Source organism: Oncorhynchus tshawytscha, linkage group LG20, assembly GCF_018296145.1.
Source record: "Oncorhynchus tshawytscha isolate Ot180627B linkage group LG20, Otsh_v2.0, whole genome shotgun sequence".
Taxonomy (NCBI): Eukaryota; Metazoa; Chordata; class Actinopteri; order Salmoniformes; family Salmonidae; genus Oncorhynchus; species Oncorhynchus tshawytscha.
The window spans coordinates 40,594,284-40,620,283 of record NC_056448.1 but is presented as its reverse complement, the minus strand read 5'-3'; the positions used below and the strand labels follow the sequence as shown (position 1 = coordinate 40,620,283).

The 26,000-nt window shown below is 42.3% G+C and overlaps 2 protein-coding genes across 2 annotated transcripts; both read left to right on the top strand.

Moving 5' to 3' along the window:
* The first annotated feature begins 1,405 nt into the window (after positions 1–1,405).
* LOC112246743 (elongation of very long chain fatty acids protein 7-like) lies at positions 1,406–8,303 on the top strand. The gene is made up of 8 exons (XM_024415263.2): positions 1,406–1,562; positions 3,846–3,929; positions 4,282–4,472; positions 5,897–5,977; positions 6,076–6,132; positions 6,244–6,349; positions 6,468–6,604; positions 6,984–8,303. The coding sequence occupies exons 1-8, from the start codon at positions 1,433–1,435 to the stop codon at positions 7,308–7,310; spliced, it is 1,113 nt and encodes a 370-aa protein (XP_024271031.1). The 5' UTR covers positions 1,406–1,432; the 3' UTR covers positions 7,311–8,303.
* A 185-nt stretch (positions 8,304–8,488) lies between these two features.
* On the top strand, positions 8,489–25,166 carry depdc1b (DEP domain containing 1B). The gene is made up of 11 exons (XM_024404630.2): positions 8,489–8,737; positions 20,693–20,958; positions 21,906–22,047; positions 22,388–22,515; positions 22,639–22,769; positions 22,904–22,951; positions 23,150–23,290; positions 23,648–23,814; positions 23,975–24,151; positions 24,231–24,416; positions 24,523–25,166. Exons 1-11 carry the CDS (start codon positions 8,690–8,692, stop codon positions 24,685–24,687), a joined length of 1,599 nt encoding a protein of 532 aa, XP_024260398.1. The 5' UTR covers positions 8,489–8,689; the 3' UTR covers positions 24,688–25,166.
* The last annotated feature ends 834 nt before the right edge of the window (positions 25,167–26,000 follow it).

The window sequence follows — 26,000 nt, the reverse complement described above, 5'->3', positions numbered from 1 at the left end:
GAGCGTTGGGCCAGGAATTGAAAACTTTCTGGATCGAATCACCGAGCTGACAAGGTAAAAATCTGTTGTTCTGCCCCTGAACAAGGCACTGTTCCCCGGTAGGTCGTCATTGTAAATAAGAATTTGTTCTTAACTGACTTGCCTAGGCTACTTGGCTAAATATATGTATTGTTTATATCGCTATTTGGTGATTATGTTTATTGATATCGATGATGCTGATACACTAACTTCCTGTATAATTTTCTAAATCAATTGAGGATGATGGTAATATAAATAATTTTCTAAGTCAATTGAGGATGATGGTAATATAAATAATTTTCTAAATCAATTGAGGATGATGGTAATATAAATAATTTTCTAAGTCAATTGACAGGCTATTGATGATGCATTGATATTGTTGATCCTTTTATATCTTCCTAATCATTTTGTTGTCCCTAAAGACATTCTGTTACAACTCTACCCCTACACACAGTGTTTGTGTTCTGATTGTTACCCATACCTAGATCTACATAATATCTCAACTACCTTGTACCTGTGCACATTGACTCCATAGATTGTAGAGGAATACAAATATCTGGGTGTGTTCTTGGACAATAAGCTTCAGTGGAGTAAATGTACAGCCCTGATCTACAAAAAAGTAGATCAGTGTCAAAAAGATGTGATCTTTTAATGTTAACTGTACTATACTGACTCTGTTTTACAAATCTTTCATTGAGAGTATTTTAACTTTTTGTGTTTGTTGGTTTGGCAATGCCACTGTCAGCCAGAGAAATATGCTGAGAAGGATTATCACCACAGCAAGCAAGGTACTTGGAGTCAAACAGACAGGCTTGGATGAGATCTTTAAGGTCAGGTCCCTCTGCAAGGCTCATAAAATCATTTTAGACCCAAGCCACCCCCTGTACCCGGACTTTGAACTACTCCCCTCTGGGCGCAGGTATAGGGTACCCTTCGGTAGGAAAAACAGAATTAGACTATTTGATCCTATCGACTCAGTAATGCCAGCAGGCAAGTCTCTTTTTATTGGTATGTAACTGTTATGAAAGTTGTAATGTCAATGTATCTTATATTTAAACGCCACTTTAAACTTGTACATGACACTGCAACAACATTTCCCCATAAGGACAATAAAGTCAGTGAAGTAGTCCGCTACTCCTGTATATAGCATCGTAGGTTTGTGTTACTATGTACGATTGTTGGGAAATGGCTCGTAAGTAAGCATTTCACTGTAAAGTCTACACCTGTATGTATTTTGTGCATGTGACAAATAAAATGTGATGTATTTACACACTGCATATAATGTTTCATTAATTCTCAATTGCTCACTATGGGATTGTCTTAGAACTTCGTCAAACAGAAAGCACCAATCAGCGAAGTGGCATAGTTTCGGGCATTGTTGGAGAAGTTTCGTCCGGAGCCCGGCTCTGCCAAAATGTGGGAGGAGACATCTGCAGTGGATAAGTACGGTGCATCACCAACAGGCGAGTCATTCGAGCCAGGCCGGCAGCGACAGGTGTGTACCAGATACAAGAGGAAAGGGAAACGCCATCGTCGTCAAACAGGTTATTGGGTCTCACTCATTTCTCTTCATCGTTGAGTTTTACCTCATTTTGGGCGATTCAATTTTCAGTTCATTTTAAAAATAAGTTCCAGTACAATGAGGTCGGCCTAAATATTTATGTTAACTAGGCAAGTCAGTTAATAACAACATTCTTATTTAAAATGACGGCCTAGGAACAGTGGGTTAAGGGGCAGAACGACAGATTTTTACCTTGTCAACTCGGGGATTCGATAAAGCAACCTTTCAATTACTGTCCCAAAACTCTAACCATTAGGCTACTTGCGCGTTAAAGTTTAGGTTAGTGAAATATTAGACTAATTGAACCTTAATTCTTCCACTTCTCCAGAAAAACGTTGTGGTTTAGTCTAACTTTTTGACATTTGTAGTAATTAACCCAAACGTATATATTTTGATTAGCCTAATGATGGAGAGCCGGTGTGGTTCTGAGATTTTCCCCCGACGGCGTGGTATTTCGTGTTCAAAGTAAACAACCTGCTTGTAATGGAGAACCCTCTTTAAACAAATAGACACATTCCCAGACTAGATTCTTGCATTGTGGTGGTTACGCAACCTGGTCTCAGAGCATTTCGTATTATTATGTACGTAAATCTGGCCAACCTAATTTAGTACGATATGTTAAGATTCGTTTGATATATAATTTGTATGATATGTTACTAATTATACATTGGGTGGTTTGAGTGCTGATAGGCTAAAAGCCATGGTATATCAGACCATATACCACATGTATGACAAATTATTTTTACAGTTTTAATTACGTAGGTATAAGGTATATAATTATAAGGTATAAGGTATATAATATTTAATTACCAAGATATAAAAGCAATACGGCACCTCTGGATTTGTAGTGTTTGGCTAATATACCACGGCTGATATCTGTATCCAGGCACTTCGCATTGCATCGTGTTTAAGAACAGCCCTTAGCTGTGGTATATTGCCCATATACCACACCCCCTTGTGCCTTCCTTCGTATTATGTTAAGTATTCTAGCTCTGTGGCCTGCGGGCGTGAGCAAAGCTTGGGGTTAAGGTGAGGTTACAAGGTTAGGGGAAGGGCTAGTTAACATAAGTAGTTAGAAAGTTGATAAAATGCTGAAGTTGTTTGTGATGTAAATCGCCCTCGCAATCTTTTGCTAGATGTTTGTGGTAGATGCCCACCAGTGGAGGCTGCTAAGGGGAGGTTGGCTCATAATGTCTAGAGTGATATCAACTACATGGAAACCATGTATTTGATAACATTCCATTGACTCCCTTCCAGACATTATGAGCCGTTCTCCCTAAGCAGCCTCAACTGATGCCCAACCATCCACCCTTTCCTTTGTGCCTTAAGTAACATCTATGTAAGCATACGTAACATATCATACTAAATGGAGTGTTATGGGTTTAGGTACAGAGTAATAAAAAATGCTCTGAGACCAGGCTGGATTATGATGGACCAACCTTGTGTAAACTTTACAGGCATTCTGAGTTTGGGCCCAGGCATAGATTGAATTCTTTGGTTATCTGGCTAGATGCGTAATTTTAAAGGTAAAGTTTAATATTATTTGGAGTCTGTAATGGCAATGCTGATTAACAGTATATACTTCACTGATAACTTTTGTAGCTATTACAATCTTTGTTATGATCACATGTTTCTATTGTTCCACTTGTAAAGCTCAATACAACTGAATTGTAGCCTAATTGGGTAAACCATAGGGCAGTGGTATTTAATGCTTACCCTACAAGGTCCGGATCCTGACAGTTTTCTGTTCTACCTGATAATTAATTGCACCCACCTGGTGTCCCAAATCTAAATCTGTCACTGATCAGAGGGGCAACAATGAACGCAGTGGTGCTACTGATGCTATTGATGCACCCGAATTACCACAGTCTACTCAGTTACTGCACTTCTACTGCAGTCTTTTTTTTGTTTGTTGCTAAGGGTAATTTAACTTTATACTGATTTTTTTTTATTTTTAAAGCTGGAATGTGAAGTTTTTTTTCCCTCTCGGACGTCATTGGACGCGCGATAGAACAGCAATACGTACTGCCTTTTTTTAAATTTATGTCGTTGAGCGACGCTCCAGACCTCGCTTCGTCAACAAAACAATAACGGCTGTGGGGCGGACAGTGGCACAGTTTTCCCTACTGCAGATTCCATCTTTAAAAAGCTTGCATTATATTTCAATTGTGCATGTTACTTTGCTGTAAAAACCTATTCTGTGAACTGATATGGGGCTCTGTATTTTGGGATTGCACTTCTGAATAGTATCCCATTTCTTTTATAGGAGGTGCAACAAGAACAGTAATGGCTTTGGACTCGCTGCCCTCCAGAGTAGTCTTGCTCTATGATGAATGGCTTAAACTGGCTGGTAAGTCTACACAAGTTGTTGTAGTTTCGAAACAAAGTTATTCAAATAATTTATTGATGTAGAAAGTTGATTCAATTATCAGTTCAAGTCTTAATTTCTGTGTAGTGTTTATTAGGGATACTCAAGACTGTGGAAATTAAGTTGTTTAAAAAAATTATCTCCACCCATTCTAACTATTTCCTGCCCTTGAGGCATTGACTGATCTAACACAATAGGATGGGTGTCCACAAGGGCTCATTACATTACACCTGTCCTGTTATGTCAGATTAGTGATTACTTGTAAGTAAGTATTTGAACAGGATGCCTGGCTTGTCACGTTACTCAGGAATAATGTTTTATTTTGTCCACTCAGATCCCAGGACAGAGGACTGGCCCCTAATGGCATCGCCGATAGCCCAGACTCTCATCGTAATCGCCTACATCTACTTTGTCACGACGCTGGGCCCTCGGCTGATGGAGAACCGCAAACCCTTTGACCTCAAAAATACCATGGTCGTCTACAATTTCAGTATAGTGGGCTTCTCCATCTACATGATCTATGAGGTGGGTGCACTTCAGAAATCGACTGCCCACCATAACTTTAAAGTCCAATGCAGCTATTTTTATTTCAAAATCGAATCATTTTCTGGGTAACAATTAAGTACCTATTTCTATTTAAAGCAAACAGCTTAGCAAAGAGCAATTTCTCTAGAATTCTGAATAGAGGGCTTGAAACTGAAAACTGTTAACTGGCACTCTTTCTTAATGGTCTAACTATACTAAACATGGTCACCTGAGCTGAGTTTTATTTTAAATACATTTATTTATTTAACCTTTTATTTACCTAGGCAAGTCAGTTTAAGAAAAAAACATTTCTCCTTTGCCAAGATAATCACCCACCTGACAGGTGTGACACATCAAGAAGCTGATTAAATTGCATTATCATTACACAGGTGCACTTTGTGCTGGAGACAATAAAAGGCTGCTCTAAAATGTGCAGTTTTGTCGCACAACACAATGCCACAGATGCACAATGCCACAGCATGCAATTGGCATGATGACTGTAGGAATGTCTACCAAATAAAGGTGAAATTTTAAAAAAAATACCAGAGCTGTTGCCAGATAATTTAATGTTAATTTCTCTACCATAAGCCGCCTCACGTCGTTTTAGAGAATTTGTCAGTACTTCCAACCGGCCTTATCCACATCCGGCTTATTCACCTGTGGAATCATCTGAGACAGCCACCCGGACAGCTGATGAGGAATATTTCTATCTGTAATAAAAAGCCCTTTGTGGGGTAAACCCCATGTCTATTGACTGGGCCTGGCTCCCAAGTGGGTGGGTGACAATTGCCTGCTATAGGGTGCATTTCCATTTTAAACATCTTGTCTTTCAAAAACTGCTGGACATAAAATAAGGTGTTGAATACAAATGTAGTGGTTGAAGCGTTTCCATGACGATTTAGGCAAATTTTGTATTAATAAATTGTCGACAGCCTGTATGCCATCCCACCTATCTAATTATTCGGGTAACCTGTGAAAGACTGCATGGATAGAATGCATTAATTGACTATTTGACTTTTCGTAATAATTCTCATGTCACAGATCTAGCGCCGCTGCGCTTGTTAGACAGAAGAAAAATCCACCCCTGTCGAACGGATAAATGTTGTCACCCTTAAGAAAATATCTCCTATATCTGCCGTTTCCATTACAATTATTTGTTTGCGAATAAACCTGGGTCAATGGAAACCTGCCTACTGTGTGGCGAGTTGCATAGACACACATTTTTGACTGCACTGGGCCTTTAAGTTTTCACTCATAAGAAATGTAATGGGTTTAGTTTTACTACTATGCTGTCATCTGCTGGTGGTTACTTGCAATAACACAGGTGTGACTTTTACATGATGTACTTTGTAAAGTGGGATGTCTGGGTTTTTTTTCTCATGTTTTTGTCCCAATTTTGACTAACATTAACTTGTTTGTGTTAGTATCTGATGTCCGGTTGGGCCAATGGTTACTCCTACGGTTGTGACCTTGTTGACTACTCCAGCAATCCTCTGGCTGTCCGGGTAAGTTACTTTCACATTGCACTGGTGAAATACTCTTTGAATATTAATACTCCTGTATCTCTGAATTCGGTGGCAATGTTTGACTGTTGCCCCCTCAGATGGCATGGACCTGCTGGCTCTACTACTTCTCAAAGTTTATTGAGATGTTGGACACAGTAAGTACTATTCCATCCTGTTGTACAACTGTAGTCAAGTAGAACATTTTTATGAATTAAACTTGTTATTACTACACAACTATATGAAAGAAATTGTTATTTTCTTCTCAGATCTTCTTCGTCCTCCGCAAAAAGACCAGCCAGGTGACATTCCTTCATGTCTTTCATCACTCTATCATGCCCTTCACTTGGTGGTTTGGAGTCAAGTTTTCAGCAGGTAGAGTAAAACACTTGAAATGGAACTTGTGAATCTGAGTTGGTAATGACCTAACATTATGCAATGTCATCTGTTGCCATTTTTGAAATCATACAATGTATTATTTTTTTAAAACCAGGTGGTATGGGAACCTTCCATGCCATGTTGAACTGCTGTGTCCACGTCCTCATGTACTCCTACTATGCTGTGTGTGCTATGGGGCCTGCCTATCAGAAGTACCTGTGGTGGAAGAAATACATGACCACCATCCAGTTGGTATGCTAATACTTGTATAGTGTGCCCCGTGTTCATTAATTGTATTGAGGAAAAGTGCATGACTTAGACTGAAATAGAATGAGTGCCGGTACTGTTTTATAGTCAAATGCAGGAGCTCCACGGTAGTACCGTTTGTTTGAGCTAATATTCTAGAGCAGGAACAGGAGCTCAAGTAGAACATTTGAGGTGCTGGTACTCTGCTGTGGTGAGCTCAAGCACTGAGGATAAACAATTTAAGAAACAAAGCTGGATGAAGCATCCACATTTTTACTTGAAGTAAAATGCTTTCCTCAATGCTGCCCCTTTTAAGACCTGTACATCTGCATTGTAGTGGTTTAGTCACCATATAATATCTTAATCGTGTTTCCTATTTCTCTAGGTTCAGTTTGTGATGGTGACTGTCCACATTGGCCAGTTCATCTTCATGAAGGACTGCCCCTACAAGTTCCCGGTTCTTCTCTACATTGTTGGTCTCTACGGACTAATATTCCTGGTTCTCTTCCTCAACTTCTGGTACCACGCATACACAAAGGGAAAGAGGCTGCCCAAGGTTGCGCAGAAAAGCAAGGCTCTCCAGAATGGCAATGGGGTTCACCATTCCAATGGGGTCGCCAAGGAGGCAACCAACGGAATCTTCTATGGCACAACCAACAAGGTCGCAAACGGCTTTCACCATGGCAATGGCATTCACAACAAGGAAAAGTAAATGATGCAGCCTCAGGTTTTAGTTGATGAGCTCAATTACCAACTTCCAGGGCTGTATTTTACATCCAAGTGTCCTTTTTGTTACACTTCCACCATTTCAGAGCGTATTCCCTGTTTTAATTGGTTCCAACTGTTGTTTTTTTGTGTGTGCTTACAACTTTTATCACTGTTATTGAATAGAATCATATTTTCTGTTTGGCTATAAGTGGGTGAGTTAGTGCATGACTTTCGTTCAGAAATGTTGTTGTAGGGATCACTGCACATACCATTTTTTTCCAGTTACAAATGTAAATGTTTTTGTGCTGTAATATAATGTGCCTGGCAACAGGCTTTTGAGTATCGGTTTAAACAAGGTGATGATGCTTAATGTCTGGTGCAAACAGAGCATATAAATGGTCTTAGAGCTGCTCTGATAGAACCTGAAGCCCTGGAATCAGTAGCATACATTTCACTGATTTGAGCTTTAGTCTTTTCATATGACAATCAGTTTGTAGTAGGCGAAATGCACTTCCTGTAATGCTTTACTGCTTATAGTATGCCAATGGATCGTACTTTATGTATTTTGTGTTAATTTAATGTTCACAATGTATATACATTTGTCTTTTTTATGTTGCCGTTTGAAGGTCAAATGTACAGCAGACTATGTGAAGGCTGTCTGGGCTTTTAGTGTTATTGAAGGAGCTGACCAAAAATGGGCATTTCCTTTGTTTGTGCCCATGGTGAATGAGAACAGAACAATATTGTCTGAATGAAAGCGATTATTTTACTACTGCAGTCAATAGCAAATACTGTGTATTTTTAAGCTACTTGCTCAATATTGTAACGAATTCGGGTTGGTGGCCCCGACCGGGACTAGAATCCGAGTCCCGCAACTGTCAAGCCAACACCTTAATAACCATCACGCCAGGACGTCCAAACCGCTTGACGAGGTCGCTACAATATTGTTCAAAAGAACAATCTGCTTTTATGTTGAAATAAATTATTTTTACCTACATATATTGGCCAAGTCATTTATGAAAGTTAATTTAATCTTTACGTTTTTATAGGTAACTATACTAGACTACACAATGTTCTCTTATCTCGGGCAAGTTGACTCGTCTGTTTCCCTAAATTGTTACTTTTTTAAAAACATATGCGATGCATAGCTACAGGATGTCCATATTTGGACATCGTATCATGTGACCGGGTTCGCTTGTCTCTGCTCCAATCGCATTGCTCAGATGTGACGCTCGAGATTCAAAGTTGGTCAGCGAGGCGTAGCTAGGCTAGCTTCTCAATGGCATGTTATGTTTTCAGCAGTAACGATAGTCTGCATTAATATTTGGTAGAATCTCTCGTTTATGAAAGTTGTGTAACTTTTGTGTGTGTTATTGGACCAGAATGGAAGGTAAAATGATCGGACCGGGTCCATACAGGGCAACAAAGTTGGTGAGTAGATTATGTCCAATGCTAGTAATGTTTGCTAGCCAGTTTTGTGGTAATTTGCATAGGCAATGTTAATTTGCCAAATGGCTTGTTGGTTATGTTGTAAGACTTGTCGTTTTTAATCGGATAAAACACAGTTTTTTGGCTAACGCTAACTATTTATTGATATTGCTCTTGGCTGGCTAGCGTTGAAGAAGGAACGTTCCGAGGCTGTCCAGTGCTCTCTGGCAAGGTTTCTCACCGTGGTAAAGTTGGTATCTTTGCCAGTCAGAACTTCAGGTTAGGCACACAATGTGTACAACTTTGCACAGGTCTTACTTTCCCAATTCCCTGACCGGAGTCTCATAATCACACAACAAAAGTGTAGGCAATCTGTGGCACCGTCAATGCAACTAGTTAGGGACCATCAACGAAGTGCATGATCACAACATTCACATTTCAATAGCTTTAACCACATGATTTAGCAACCTCATTTCAACTTTGGGTGCGTTAGTAAATTCACTCTGGAGTGCCAGAGTGCGCTCTAGGCATTCATAAATTCAGAGCGTTGTCAGATTGTCCATTCTTAAATTGAGAGTGTTTTGCTCTCAGGATTTTAGAGCACAATGTACGATCTTGCTGAGGAGTAGGGTTGATCTGAGCGTTCTGACCTCAACAGCAGTCAACCACCCAAGCGAACTGGCTAAAGTTAGCGAGCTTGATAGCTACTTAAATGAGAGAACACCTCACTCTGACCATTTTACTTGCCCTAGCAGAGCTGGTTATCCAGAGCGTTGGTGACTAACTGTGCTGCTGGCAACAATTTCATATTTTTTGCCGAAGTTTACAGACACTGGCCATATTCAACGGGTGTTCCGCGTTCGTAAATTCATCAGTAGTTCTGCGCTCTGGCACACTCAGATGAGTGCTCTGAAACCTGAGTACATAGCCAGAGTGAATTTATGAACACACCCTTTGATTCATACCTTCTATAGAGGCATGTGCTTCTACATCTGCATTGCTTGCTGTTTGGGGTTTTAGGCTGGGTTTCTGTACAGCACTTTGTGACATCGGTTGATGTAAAAAGGTCTTTATAAATACATTTGATCCTTTAGTTCTCTCCAAAAATGATCTCTATGTTTTAAATGCATATTTATTAAAATTCACTTAAAATTCAATAGCTCCTTGACCATGTGACCTAGACACCTCTACCCAACTTTGGAATGTTCACATGTAGGGAAATACATTGTTCACCCTTTGGTTTTCTGCAAAAAGCGCTTTCAGGATTTTATATAAATATTTGAAACTTTAAAATTACTCTCTTCAATTTGACTTAGCGACTTCATTACAACTTGTAGTATTCCTTAGGCATGTTGCACATCCTTTAGTTCTCAAACGATTCCTATATTTAAAAAAAAAAAATATATATATATATATATATATATATATAATATACAGTGCCTTTAGAAAGTATTTATACCTCTTGACTTATTCCACATTTTGTGACATCAGGAATTAAAAATGGATTAAATTGATTTTTTTTCTCTCTCACCCATCTACACACTATACCCCATAATGACAGTGAAAACATGTTTTTTGCAATTTTTGAAAATATATTAAATGAAAATACAGAAGTTATCATACTCCTGAGTCAATACATGTTATAATCACCTTTTGGCATCGACTACAGCTGTGAATCTCTCTGGGTAGCTTTCTAAGAGCTTTACACACCTGGATTGAACAATATTTGCACATTATTCTTTTAAAAAAATATTCAAGTTGGTTGATCATTGTTAGACAGCCATTTTCAAGTCTTGCCATAGATGTTCAAGTTGATTTAAGTAAAAAATGTAACAAGGTCATACAGGAACATTCAATGTTGTCTTGGTAACCAACTCCAGTGTATATTTGGCCTTGTGTTTTAGGTTATTGTCCTGCTGAAAGGTACATTTGTCTCAGTTTCTGGTGGAAAGCAGACTGAACCAGGTTTTCCTCTAGCATTTTTCCTGTGTTTAGCTCTATTCCATTTATTTAAAAATAATAATAATTGAAAATAGTTATTGCCGATGACAAGCATACCCATAAATCAAATCAAATTTTATTTGTCACATACACATGGTTAGCAGATGTTAATGCGAGTGTAGCGAAATGCTTGTGCTTCTAGTTCCGACAATGCAGTAATAACCAACAAGTAATCTAACTAACAATTCCAAAACTACTGTCTTATACACAGTGTAAGGGGATAAAGAATATGTACATAAAGATATATGAATGAGTGTTGGTACAGAGCAGCATAGGCAAGATACAGTAGATGGTATTGAGTACAGTATATACATATGAGATGAGTATGAAAACAAAGTGGCATAGTTAAAGTGGCTAGTGATACATGTATTACATAAGGATGCAGTAGATGATATAGAGTACAGTATATACGTATGCATATGAGATGAATAATGTAGGGTATGTAACATATATTAGGTAGCATTGTTTAAAGTGACTAGTGATATATTTTACATTTCCCATCAATTCCCATTATTAAAGTGGCTGGAGTTGAGTCAGTGTGTTGGCAGCAGCCACTCAATGTTAGTGGTGGCTGTTTAACAGTCTGATGGCCTTGAGATAGAAGCTGTTTTTCAGTCTCTCGGTCCCAGCTTTGATGCACCTGTACTGACCTCGCCTTCTGGATGATAGCGGGGTGAACAGGCAGTGGCTCGGGTGGTTGTTGTCATTGATGATCTTTATGGCCTTCCTGTAACATCGGGTGGTGTAGGTGTCCTGGAGGGCAGGTAGTTTGCCCCCGGTGATGCGTTGTGCAGACCTCACTACCCTCTGGAGAGCCTTACGGTTGTGGGCGGAGCAGTTGCCGTACCAGGAGGTGATGCAGCCCGCCAGGATGCTCTCGATTGTGCATCTGTAGAAGTTTGTGAGTGCTTTTGGTGACAAGCCGAATTTCTTCAGCCTCCTGATGTTGAAGAGGCGCTGCTGCGCCTTCTTCACGATGCTGTCTGTGTGAGTGGACCAATTCAGTTTGTCTGTGATGTGTATGCCGAGGAACTTAAAACTTGCTACCCTCTCCACTACTGTTCCATCGATGTGGATAGGGGGGTGTTCCCTCTGCTGTTTCCTGAAGTCCACAATCATCTCCTTAGTTTTGTTGACGTTGAGTGTGAGGTTATTTTCCTGACACCACACTCCGAGGGCCCTCACCTCCTCCCTGTAGGCCGTCTCGTCGTTGTTGGTAATCAAGCCTACCACTGTTGTGTCGTCCGCAAACTTGATGATTGAGTTGGAGGCGTGCGTGGCCACGCAGTCATGGGTGAACAGGGAGTACAGGAGAGGGCTCAGAACGCACCCTTGTGGGGCCCCAGTGTTGAGGATCAGCGGGGTGGAGATGTTGTTGCCTACCCTCACCACCTGGGGGCGGCCCGTCAGGAAGTCCAGTACCCAGTTGCACAGGGCGGGGTCGAGACCCAGGGTCTCGGGCTTGATGACGAGCTTGGAGGGTACTATGGTGTTGAATGCCGTGCTGTAGTCGATGAACAGCATTCTCACATAAGTATTCCTCTTGTCCAGATGGGTTAGGGCAGTGTGCAGTGTGGTTGAGATTGCATCGTCTGTGGACCTATTTGGGCGGTAAGCAAATTGGAGTGGGTCTAGGGTGTCAGGTAGGGTGGAGGTGATATGGTCCTTGACTAGTCTCTCAAAGCACTTCATGATGATGGAAGTGAGTGCTACGGAGCGGTAGTCGTTTAGCTCAGTTACCTTAGCTTTCTTGGGAACAGGAACAATGGTGGCCCTCTTGAAGCATGTGGGAACAGCAGACTGGTATAGGGATTGATTGAATATGTCCGTAAACACACCGGCCAGCTGGTCTGCGCATGCTCTGAGGGCGCGGCTGGGGATGCCGTCTGGGCCTGCAGCCTTGCGAGGGTTAACACGTTTAAATGTCTTACTCACCTCGGCTGCAGTGAAGGAGAGTCCGCATGTTTTCGTTGCAGGCCGTGTCAGTGGCACTGTATTGTCCTCAAAGCGGGCAAAAAAGTTATTTAGTCTGCCTGGGAGCAAGACATCCTGGTCCGTGACTGGGCTGGTTTCCTTCTTGTAATCCGTGATTGTCTACTTCCGGCGCCGACAGAGATGGCCGCCTCGCTTCGCGTTCCTAGGAAACCATAACGTGATGCAGCCACTACCATGTTTGAAACTATGAAGAGTGGTACTCTGTCGAATTTGCCCCGAACACAACGCTTTGTGTTCAGGACATAAAGTTAATTTCTTTGACACAATTTTTTAAACTTCAGTGCCTTATTGCAATCAGAATGCACATTGTGGAATATTTTTATCCTGTACAGGCTTCCTTTTTCCCCCCTCTGTCATTTAGGTTAGTATTGTGGAGTAACTACAATGTTGTCGATCCATCCTCAGTTTTCTCCTATCACAACCATTAAACTCTGTAACTGTTTTAAAGTCACAATTGGCCTCATGGTGAAATTCCTGAGTAGTTTCCTTCCTCTCCGGCAACAGAGTTAGGAAGGACACCTGTATCTTTGTAGTGACTGGGTCTATTGATACACCATCCAAAGTATGACCCCAGACTGACTTCAGCAGACCCCAGACTGACTTCCTCAGCTTGATGTAACAGGTTGCCTCAGACAGCAGACCCCAGACTGACTTCCTCAGCTTGATGTGGCAGGTGTAATAGCTCTGCAGGATTGTGGGAACTACGTTGTGGCGCCTCCTTCTCCATAGCAGGAAAGTGTCAAATGTACTTTGTTTTCAGTGAAGTTGAGGCTTCTGTCTGTAATCGCCCCTAAGTAATTGAAAATGCTGAACCTCTCTACCTGTTCTCAATTGAGGGTCAGCTGAGGTAATGAAATCAGCCTTCACACAGTACACCAGATAGGCATGCACTCTCAAATTCTCCTATCCTATCTTGTGTACGGTATGGCCTTAGGCATGCTTCCTCAAATTCTCCTATCCTAAGATCACACAGTACACCAGATTGGACAGACTGACCCTAGACCCCCGGCACATAGGCTATTGTAGGATATATACTTGAGACTGAAACGGATGGGGGTTGGGCGACACTGGCCCCGTCCAAAATGACTCCCAGACAGGGCCAATCAAGCAGGATAAACATCAAAGCACAGCTCCCACACCACTCAGGGGAAATCAACAGACCACTAACTTACTACCCTGAGTCAAGGCTGAGTATAGCCCGGGAAGATCTCCCCTACCGCACTAACCCTAGGGTAAGCAAAACCGGACAGGAAGATCACGTCTGTGACTCAACCCACCCAAGGGAGTCGAGTGTAGCGAGCAAAGCCTGGCATGATGTGATGTATCCTTATAGGGAAAAGATGGGACAGCATGAACAAACCAGTTACACAGACTCCGTAATTGGTGCAGAGGCAGAGAATCCCAAGAGAGAGTGGGGAGCCGGCCAGGCAGAGACGGCAAGGGTGGTTCCTCTTGCCTGTGACTTCCCATTCACTTTCGCTCCCCTGAGCCAGACTACGCTCAATCATAGGACCTCCTGAACAGATGAGTCTTCAGTAAAGACTTAAAGGTTGAGACAGAGTCTGCGTCTCTCACATGGATCGACAGAGCATCCCATAAAAGAGGAGCTCAATAGGAGAAAGCCCTGCCTCCGGCTTGTTTCCTTACAAATTCTAGGGACAATAAGGAGGCCTTCGTCTTATGACTGTAGAACATATGTACTGTAGATATGTACGGTGGGACCAAGTCAGAGATAAGTAAAAGCAAGTCCATGCAATGCTTTGTATGTTAACAGTAAAACATTGGGCCTTAACAGGAAGCCAGCAGACTAGCACTGGAGTAAAATTATCACGTTTTGGTTGTAGTCAAAACATCTAACAAGGGACTGGGTTATTATTGGAGTGTAACATAGGTGTTGTCTGAAGAGATGGTTTGTCAGTCTGGTTTTAAATATGAAAATGGATGATGGATGTTCCAGGAGTTTCAGAGGACTGCAGCTGAGCTGAAGTCACTGAAGACAAGGTCCCCAGTGGCCAGGAGTCTGGTGTTGGGGGTGAAAAGGAAGGTATTTAGGTGTGCAGCATGTCAGAGAGGTAAGAAAGAGCCAGGACATGGAGAGGTTTGTAGGTGAGCAGGGGAGTTGGTGGAGAGTGGATGTTTTCCCAGGTTTTGGTGTGGATTAGGGAATTTTCGGGTGCCAGTGGTTTGAAATTAAGGATCCAAGGATAGAGTGAACAAATGTCTTGTAAGCATTCAGATAATATGCACAATGGTAAGAAGTTGCATACAGCCTGCCTGCAAACTTATCCAATGCTTCAGTCTGCAGCCTTACTTTATACCATAACATCAGGTAAGGACCCAGAGGAGGGAGAATTTTCCCTCCCCATGCCAGCCCATCAGAATGCCTGCAAACGGATTGAGACATAATGGTGACACCAAAATGGTGTACCCTTCTGGGTGAGCACTGAAGCAACAGAATTGTGAACATATTGAAGAGGGTTGACAGAGAGGCTATAGAGATGAGCATTGCATTAGTCCAAATAAGAGGTGACAATCTGATAAACTGTTCAACACAATACTATTCAGAATGCCCAAAACCTGGCGGTCCAACTTTGCAGAGTAGAAAGTCTTACTTTTGTGTGAAACTCATGGCAGCCATGCAATGTGTGTCCCTACCCTGTGAATAATACAAACATTCCTAAGTTGATTTGAAGTGCCTAGGTCCTGTGATCAAGGAGCTATTGAAATTCAAAGGCCAAAATGTAACTAATAAAATTAAGGTAAAAGAAATTCAACAATTGTCCCTTTGAACATTCCAAAGTTGGTTTGAGGTGTCTACATCACATATTAAAGGAACTGATGAGTTGTAAGGGATAAATGTAAATTTTTTTTTTAAACTTAAGTTTAATCTAGGAATCGTTTTATGAGAACTAAAGGGTGCGCAACATGCCTCTCTCTATATAAGGAATAATACAAAGTGGAAATAAGATTGGTAAGTCATGTGGTTGAAGAGCTATTGAAATTGTAATATTGTGATCATGCACTTTGTTGACGGTCCCCAACCAGTTGCATTGTCCTTTGCCATGTGATTATGAAACTGATCAAAATCGGAAAAATAAGACCTGTGCAATGTTGTATACCTTTTTATAAAAAATATTAAAGAGCCTAACCTGAGCTATGCAGCTCAAAACGTTCGTGAGCTATTGAAGTTTAAAGGTCCGAATGTCTGGCGAATCTCCAACCAACGTTACCACGGTTAGATACCACCTGGCCAACAGCCATTAACTGCAGACTGTCATATTTGTATTGACATGTCTAACCACAGAATTAAATGGAACAACAAAATTGTCTCTAACCCTAATTTACAGAAGGTCAATGAACCGTTTTGTGGAGATTACTTTAATTGCTGCCAGTCTAATAACCCAGGGGACAGGAAATAAACACTATAAACAATGGTTTTGCTTCTAACTAGTAGTGGGAATGAACATGGTCACTGATTGATTTAAATTGTAGCCTAATGCCCATATTATAAAAGCCTGATAGATGAAGTACCTAAAATATGCATTTCCTTGACTTGTTTGTCTAATTTCATCTACCATTTGTATAGTTTTTACACATGGTCTTGAAGATGTGCCATCATGAGTCTAAATCCTTGTACATTATCGGCCATTTTCCCAGACAATGATTAAACCTAGTCCTAGTGCTCAATGGAGAATCTCATTGAAATGTTTTTAGTCCAGAACTAGGCTTAATCTGTGTCCGGGAAACTAGCCATAGACGTGAGAGTCCTCCATCTAGGCATAGTTACTATGCAGCTTTCTTTTGATGTCGCGACATCTAGCTAGCTACAGTATATTACCGTGATCTAGCGATGGGTAACTTTGATGGAATGGGGCCCACAAAAAAATGTAACTCATCATGAGGGGCCGCAGGGGGTCTGAGTACCCACATCCCCCAAAAATTACATTTTAAAGTTAATTTCTTGTGGTTCTACACATTTTGCAATGGGGCGTAGAGAAAAGGTTGCAATTTTATAACTAATTTCCTGAAATTTTGCCATTGGGTGGAAGCAAATGTTTGCAGTTTTTGATATGATAACTGGTGATCAATGAGCCAAAACCCGGTCCTTAATTCTACCATGCTTTCTACAAGTTTAGATAGCTGGCTGCTACACTAACTTACGAATCTACTTTTTTTAGCAGACATGGGTAATTGAGTGACTGCTGATGCACAACCAAATTTCCTTGTCTATTCTATTACTCTAACTGTCAACAGTAAGTTGAGACCCCGACTGAGTTCCTAAAAAATTATTTATTTATTATTATATATATGTTTTTATAGGTCCGCGGGCCTACAAAAGGGGGCCGCTCCGCCAGTTGCTTATCCCTGATCTAGCTACAGTACCAGTCAAAAGTTTGGACACACCAACTCATTTAAGAGTTTTTCTTTATTTTTACTATTTTCTACATTGTAGAATAATAGTGAAGACATAAGAACTATGAAATAACACATATGGAATCCTGTAGTAACCAAAAAAGTGTTAAACACATTCTTCAAAATAGCTACCCTTTACCTCATGAAGCTGGTTGAGAGAATGCCAAGTGTGCAATGCAGTCACCTGGAATGCATTTCAGTTAACCTCCACAGGATCGGTGGATCCCCCGCGGGATGGTTAAGCTCATGTAGGCTAATGCAATTAGCATGAGGTTGTAAGTAGTAACAAGAACATTTCCCAGGACATAGACATATCTGATATTGGCAGAAAGCTTAAATTCTTGTTAATTTAACTGCACTGTCCAATTTCCAGTAGCTATTACAGGGAAAGAATACCATGCTGTTGTTTGAGGAGAGTGCACAGTTGTGAACTTGAACATGTATCAATAAACCAATTAGGCACATTTGGGCAGTCTTGATTCAGCATTTTGAACAGAAATGCAATGGTTCATTGGATCAGTCTTAAACTTTGCACATACACTGCTGTCATCTAGTGGCCAGAATCTAAATTGCGCCTGGACTGTAATAATACGTTATGGCCTTTCTCTTGCATTTCAAAGATAATGGTACATTCATTTCACATTTCCACAAACTTGTGTTTCCTTTCGAATGGTATATCCTTGCTTCAGGTCCTGACCAAGTTGATATTATGGCAAGAACAGCTCAAATAACCAAGAAAAACGACAGTCCATCATTACTTTAAGACATGGTCAGTAAATCCGGAAAATTTCAAGAACTTCTAAAGTTTCTTCAAGTGCAGTCGCAAAAACCATCAAGCACTATGATGAAACTGGCTCTCATGAGGACAGCCACAGGAAAGGAAGACCCAGAGTTACCTCTGCTGCAGAGGATAAATTCATTAGAGTTACCAGCCCCAGAAATTGCAGCCCAAATAAATGCTTCAGAGTTCAGGTAACAGACATATCTCAACATCAACTGTTCAGAGGAGACTGACTGAATCAGGTCTTCATGGTCGAATTGCTGCAAAGAAACTCCTACTAAAGGACACCAATAAGAAGAGACTTGCTTGGGCCAAGAAACACGAGCAATGGACATTAGCCCGGTGGAAATCTGTCCTTTGGTCTGATCAGTCCAAATTTGAGATTTTTGGTTCCAAACGCGTGTCTTTGTGAGACGCAGAGTAGGTGAACGGATGATCTCCGCATGTGTGGTTCCCACCGTGTAGCATGGAGGAGGAGGTGTGGGGGTGCTTTGCTGGTGACACTGTCATTGATTCATTTAGAATTCAAGGCACACTTAACCAGCATGGCTACCACAGCATTCTGCAGCGATATGCCATCCCATCTGGCTTGCGCATAGTACCACTATCATTTGTTTTTCAACAGGACAATGACCCAATACACTGCCAGGCTGTGTAAAGGGTATTTGGCCAAGAAGGAGAGTGATGGAATGCAGCATCAGATGACCTGGCCTCCACAATCACCTGACATCAATCCAATTGAGATGGTTTGGGATGAGTTGGACGGCTACTTTGGGTGGCTACTTTGAAGAATCTCAAATATAAAATATGTTTTGATTTGTATAACACTTTTTTTTGGTTACTACAATGATTCCATATTTACACCTGGATCTCGCAGCTAGCTAGCTGCTATCCGTGTGACTATTGGCTTACGTGGATCCCGGAGCAAACATCAATTATTCCGGAGCTAGCCAGCTGAAGAGTTCCATCAGCCACTCCTGGGCTACAATCACCTATCCAGACCCGTTTTACTGCCGATGCGGAGCCCCACCTGGCCTTCGACTGGACTACCGACGTTATCTGCCCGAGGGAGTTATCCAACTGGCCCCTCCGTCACGACGTTACCTGAACGCCCATCTGCGGCCCGCTAATCGTTAGCTGTCTTATCGTCTGAATCGCCATGACCCCAACCAACCTCACTACTCACTGGACCCTCATGATCACTCGACTAAGCATGCCTCTCCTTAATGTCAATATGCCTTGTCAATTGCTGTTCTGGTTAGTGTTTATTGGCTTATTTCACTGTAGAGCCTCTAGCCCTGCTCATTATACCTTATCCAACCTTTCAGTTCCACCACCCACACATGCGATGATATCACCTGGTTTCAATGATGTTTCTAGAGACCCTTGTAAAACTGACCATCCTACCGATCCTCGACTTTGGCGATGTCATTTACAAAATAGCCTCCAATACCCTACTCAATAAATTGGATGCAGTCTATTACAGTGCCATCCGTTTGTCACCAAAGCCCCATATACTACCCACCACTGTGACCTGTACACTCTCGTTGGCTGGCCCTCGCTTCATACTCGTCGCCAAACCCACTGGCTCCAGGTCATCTACAAGACCCTGTTAAGTCCCCCCTTATCTCAACTCGCTGGTCACCATAGCAGCACCCACCTGTAGCACGCGCTCCAGCAGGTATATCTCTCTGGTCACCCCCAAAACCAATTCTTCCTTTGGCCGCCTCGCCTTCCAGTTCTCTGCTGCCAATGACTGGAACGAACTACAACAATCTCTGAAATTGAAAACACTTATCTCCCTCACTAGCTTTAAGCACCAGCTGTTAGAGCTGCTCACAGATTACTGCACCTATACATAGCCCATCTATAATTTAGCCCAAACAACTACCTCTCCCCCTACTGTTATTTATTTATTTTGCACCCCATTATTTCTATCTCTACCTTGTACATTCTTCCACTGCAAATCTACCATTCCAGTGTTTTACTTGCTATATTGTATTTATTTGCCACCATGGCCTTTTTTTTGTTGCCTTTACCTCCCTTTTCTCACCTCATTTGCTCACATTGTATATAGACTTATTTTTCTACTGTATTATTGACTGTATGTTTGTTTTACTCCATGTGTAACTCTTGTTGTTGTATGTGTCAACTGCTTTGCTTTATCTTGGCCAGGTAGCGATTGTAAATGAGAACTTGTTCTCAACTTGCCTACCTGGTTAAATAAAGGTGAAATTTAAAAATTAAAAAGTGTTATTTCATAGTTTTGATGTCTTTACTATTCTACAATGTATAAAATAGTTCAAATAAAGAACAATCCTTGAATGAGTAGGTGTGTCTAAACTTTTGACTGGTACTGTTTGTGTATATAGAGAGATCTAGCACTCTAGCTGTTGCTTCATGTATTAAACTGAGGAGTATGTGCTCCCTAAGCTTCAATGGGCATTTATTTATTTTTATTTATTTCTATTTTACCAGGTAAGTTGACTGAGAACACATTCTCATTTACAGCAACGACCTGGGGAATAGTTACAAGGGAGGGGAATGGATGAGCCAATTGTAAGCCACTGATATCCCTGCATGTATTTACATATGCATTTAGTTTGTTATTTAGGCCTATATTTGACATGCCCCATGTGAAAGTAGAGATTGTGGTGTTACTGGCTAGACTATTTGTTAAAAAACAGGATGTAAATCGTCAGCATAGCACATTATTAACACTAAATATGTGTTTAAATAAAACTCTTGAATGGATCTCTGTCCTGCAGTGGAATGAAACTATCAAGCTCTTCCGTGGAGGCATGCCTCTGAAAAGACACTGGGCATACTTCCGTAGCTATGACAACAGCTTCACTGGATCTGAAGCTGTTGATTGGCTACATGAGCTGCTGAAGCGAAACCATAACTTTGGGCCAGAGGTGACCCGGTACCAGACCCTGCAACTGCTCAGGAAATTTATGAAGAACCACGTCGTTGAGGATGTCAAGGGCCGCTATGGTAAAGAAGACTTTGAGGACAGTGGTCAAGTCTACAGGTGATGATGTCCTGTTATTGGGATGTGTGTGTTTTCAATGTCATTGTCTTTCATGGTACTAAGGTGTCATGGCTGACTACTTTGCTGCATATTTACAATTTGGTAATATACCAGAAGCTCTTATCAAAAGTGATTTTTACAGGAGCAATTAGGTGCTATGCTCAAGCCCACATCGACAGATACAATTTGTTTTTCACCCAGTCTGCTTACTGGCCCAATGCTCCAAACTGCTAGGCTACATGCCGCTCTATGAGAGAAGTAGGCAGGCAAAATAATGTGTCAAAAAAGGCCAATGCGGCCTCCCGGGTGGCGCAGTGGTTAAGGGCACTGTACTACAGCGCCCGCTGTGCCACCAGAGACTCTGGGTTCGCGCCCAGGCTCTGTCGTAACCGGCCGCGACCGGGAGGTCCGTGGGGCGACGCACTATTGGCATAGCGTCGTCCGGGTTAGGGAGGGGTTGGCCGGTAGGGATATCCTTGTCTCATCGCGCACCAGCGACTCCTGTGGCGGGCCGGGCGCAGTGCGCGCTAACCAAGGTTGCCAGGTGCATAGTGTTTCCTCCGACACATTGGTGCGGCTGGCTTCCGGGTTGGATGCGCGCTGTGTTAAGCATTGCGGCTTGGTTGGGTTGTGTATCAGAGGACGCATGACTTCCAACCTTCGTCTCTCCCGAGCCCGTATGGGAGTTGTAGCGACGAGACAAGATAGTAGCTACTAAAAATAATTGGATACCCTGTTTTCTCCCCAATTTTTTTTTAAAGGGCCAATGCACACGTGACATGAAATGACCCTGTCTGCTTTTATGTGTTCTAAGGAGATATTGAGCAGATAAAGACATCTGAACGCCTGTGGTCCTTAAATGTGCATGAATGTGTGGAAGGGCTGCCGGTCAGAGTTGTCTGTCCTCATTTGTTCATACCCCTGACTTCCCTTCCCTGTGACCCTAGGTTCCCTCCTACGTCCCCCCTGAAGCCCCTGCCCCAGCGGACCCCAGTGTCAGAGAACTGTGACCTGCCCCGCCTCATCCGCTGGGACGACTACGAGGAACTGCCGCAGCCAGAGAAGATCCCCATGAAGTCTCTGATCCTGGTGAGAGATACTGAGAGAGGCCAAGGGCTAGTACAGCTGTTTAACTTTACAGTTAGCTGTTGCTGTTTTCACTGACCCTTTTTTAAATATTTATTTTATTTTAGAGATGGCACAACAATATGTAGTAATTAATATTATACTCACGCACTTACAAACTGTGAAACATGTTAAAATGAACTAATAATAATATAATGTATGCCATTTAGCAGACACTTGTATCCAACGTGACTTAAGTTATGTGTACATATATCTTTTGTATTGGTTGTCCCAGCAGGACAAAAATACAGTATTTTAGGGTTACATTGGTGTCATAGTATTCTATGTTTTGGATTTTCCTCAGAACTCAGAGACGTGGAACAAGAGACACAGCATAGCCATTGGAGAGGTGCACGAGTGCAAAATCATACGTAGGAGTGACATCACCCCCAAGCAAGTCGACCAAATCTGGAAGAAAATGACAATCGCACAGTACGTAGCTAGCTATCCACCACACACCACCACACACCATGGACTTGCGCTTGTTGGTCACTGTGTGTGTGTGTGTGTGTGTGTGTGTGTGTGTCGTTGCTTTTCCTTTTACAACCGTTTTAGTTTGCAGAGAGTGCTGGGTCTGAAGACAATGGATGGAGTGTTGGATCCCAAACACGTGAATGCAAAGCATATAATTCACAACGTATTCAGTGTCAATAAAACAGGAATAGTTATTGTGAAGAACAAAGCGGGTATGTAACTTTTGCAGTCATTCTGTAACATTGCTCATGACTATTACTGTATAAGATTAACATTAATAACTAAAACAATATTTTAGAATTTAGCCTAACTTTATTTGATATTTTCTCATGTTTTGCGTTTCTAGAGGACATGCCCTATTGGGTTCTATCAGCAATGAAGTGCCTAGCCAACTGTGAGTAAAGCTATACTGATAATAAACCTCTCCTCTTATCATTTAGACATCTGCTTTGGGTTCACCTTTGTTACTAATTAGCTGCAGTATGTAAGGTTTTGTGCTCTTACCAATACGGCAAGACACAACATCTGCTCATGTTTGCTTTGGGTCTTCTTGTTTTGTATATACAGTTAGGCTCAAATCTCTCTTCTTTAGGGCCCAACGGTAGGGAGACCAAGCAGCCCATGTACCCAGGCTTTGAGCGTGATGTGCTGCGGACGGTGGCTGAGTACTTCCAGAGACTCAAAGAGCCCCTGTTGACCTTCCAGCTCTATGAAGTCTTTGTCAACATTCTCAGTGAGTAATGTGTCAACTTACAACAATGATAGTAGAAAACACCACTACTCCTGTAGAGGAAGCATTGCATTATTTCTGTTATCAGTTAAATATATAAAATCGGATCTATAGCCACTTTGTGAGGTAGAAGAGGAAGCGCTGTGGCTGTTATGTGGCTAAATGTAAACGAAACACTTCAGGGCCACACAGAACTCTTACTGTAGCCTTGCCTTACCATATTTAAATTGGGCAAACAATCGTGGACCATTTGGTTTGTAATAAACAGTCCAACAAAATTGTATCAAAACCACATGAGAGACAGATAGATGCAATGCCAGGGAAGGTCCTGTGTGTACCTCAAGCCATCTCTTCCCCCAGGTCTGCTGCAGCAGAAAGAGGTGGCAGCAGAGGCCCTCCAGGTGTGCAGCCTCCTCCTGCCACCGGCCAACCGCCGCAGACTCCAGCTGCTTCTCCGCCTCATGGCCAGGGTCTGCCAGAACCCCGCCCTTCCACCGCTTAACGATGCCATAGCAACACGCACCCTGGTACAAACTACTTTCCATCGTAACTTATGGAGTCAGGTGGAGTCCATCGTTGTTATGGAGGGCTTGCAGTTGTATGGATTTTCCCACTACGTTTCAAAGCTCTTCATAGTAAGTGACTGTATTTTTCTGTTTTCACTCCCCGCTCGTTGTTCGTGGTCAGATGGTGCAGACATTCTCGCGCTGCATCCTGGGCTCTGCAGAGGAGGTGGACCTGGACGAGCTTCTGGCCACCAAGCTGGTCACCTTCATGATGGAGCACCACGACAGTGTCCTCAGGGTGCCCTCTAACCTGCACAGACATGTGGATGATCACCTCTCCCACCTCAGGAGGGTACAGGTCAGCCTGACTCGGTCATAGTGTAGTTTTTACCCCAGACCAATAAGTATTTTTCATCTCTCACTTTCTCTACCCCCAGATAAAGTATGCTGGTGCCGATACAGACGCCTCCCTGGTGTCTCCGTCGTACTGCAGGAAGATTAGCAGGGCAGAGTTTGAGGAGCAGAGAGTCTCCAGCTCCCAGGGGCCCATGCAGGAGCTGCTGGAGGGCCTCATCGCCGACACTGAGCTCTCAGCCAAGGACAAGAGGAAGAGACTCAAGCAGGTACAATCGAAGAAGAACTCTTTCCCTATATTAACTTTACTAGGGCAGGATTGATCAACTCCAGCCTACTGGCGCTCTGTAAACTAATCGTCTTACCATTCTTCAGTTCCAGAAGTCCTATCCGGAGATCTACCGCAGGCGGTTCCCCACAGCGGAGAGCAAGGCTGCCGTCTTACCAGAGAAAGCACCACGGCTCAAACCCCAGCTCGTGCTCCTAACCCTAAAGAAACCCTTCCAGCCTTTCCAAAGGAGTTGGAGCTTTAGGACCTAACTCTCACCTCTGACTCTGCACGTCTGACCTCTACAGTGTGGCCAGGAGACAGGGAGGATTATGTGTGTTGGAGTGTTTGGAGCTTATTCCACAGCAGGTCAATGAGAATAGAATTCACAGGGGTAAAGTGGCAATAGATGGAATAGTGTTGCCAATTTGACTTACTATACTAGAAACTACTGTTAAACTAAGAAGAGAAGTATAGTAGAAACTACTGTTAAACTAAGAAGAGGATGCTAGGGATCCATAAAGGGCAGCTTGTGTTAGCCAATTAAACAGTGACTGGAAATTATCATGCATAACAGGCCCATAGCATTGGTCACTACAGGTAGAATTAGAAATGTGTGTGCCATGTTTAAATTGGTTTTTAAAAATGAAACAAAAATGACCCCCTTTTCCTCCCCAATTTCGATCTTGTCTCATCGCTGCAACTCCCCAATGGGCTCGGGAGGTGAAAGTCGAGTCATGCGTCCTCCGAAACATGGTTCTTAGCACCTGTCCGCTTAACCCGGAAGCCACCCGCACCAATGTGTTGTAGGAAACACCGTTCAACTGACGACCAGGTCAGCCTGCAGGCGCGTGACAAGGAGTCGCTAGAGCGTGATGAGCCAAGTAAAGCCCCCCCGGCCAAACCCTCCCCTAACCCGGACCACGCTGGGCCAATTGTGCGCCGCCTTATTGGACTTCCGATCACAGCTGATTGTGATACAGCCCCGGATTAAACCTGGGTCTGTAGTGACGCCTCTAGCACTGCGATGCAGTGTCTTAGACTGCTGCACCACTCGGGAGGCCCATGTTTTTTTTTCACCAAGTGAACACTGATTTTTTTTTTACCGTAATGCATTTCAATTGGCCATTTACAGTGAGCTCCAAAAGTATTGGGACAGTGACCATTTTTTGTTGTTTTGGCTCTGTACTGCAGCACTTTGGATTTTAAATGATACAATGACTTTGGGGTTGAAGTGCAGACTGTCAGCTAAAAATGTGAGTGTATTTTCATGCCATTTTAGGGAACCAAAAGTAGTCAAGTTTAGTATTTGGTACCATATTCAAAGCACGCAATGATTACGTCAAGCTTGTGACTACACATTTGTTGAATGCATTTGCTGTTCGTTTTGGTTGTGTTTCTGATTATTTGTGCCCAATAGAAATGAATGGTAAATAATGTATTGTCATTTTGGAGTCACTTTTATTGTAAATATGAAGAATAGAATGTTTCTAAACACCTTTACATTAATGTGGATGCTACCATTATTATTGATAGTGAATAATGATGAAAGTTACAGATGCACAAATATCACACCCCCAGAAAT

Excerpts from the sequence above, each read along its gene's own strand:
- LOC112246743 (XM_024415263.2), top strand. The coding sequence starts at position 1,433 with ATGTGGGAGGAGACATCTGCAGTGGATAAGTACGGTGCATCACCAACA. Across the intron at positions 1,563-3,845 it reads ACGCCATCGTCGTCAAACAG|GAGGTGCAACAAGAACAGTA; the intron begins GTTATTGGGTCT and ends TTTCTTTTATAG. Across the intron at positions 5,978-6,075 it reads GCAATCCTCTGGCTGTCCGG|ATGGCATGGACCTGCTGGCT; the intron begins GTAAGTTACTTT and ends TTGCCCCCTCAG.
- depdc1b (XM_024404630.2), top strand. The coding sequence starts at position 8,690 with ATGGAAGGTAAAATGATCGGACCGGGTCCATACAGGGCAACAAAGTTG. Across the intron at positions 22,516-22,638 it reads AAGAAAATGACAATCGCACA|TTTGCAGAGAGTGCTGGGTC; the intron begins GTACGTAGCTAG and ends CAACCGTTTTAG. Across the intron at positions 23,291-23,647 it reads AGTCTTTGTCAACATTCTCA|GTCTGCTGCAGCAGAAAGAG; the intron begins GTGAGTAATGTG and ends CTCTTCCCCCAG.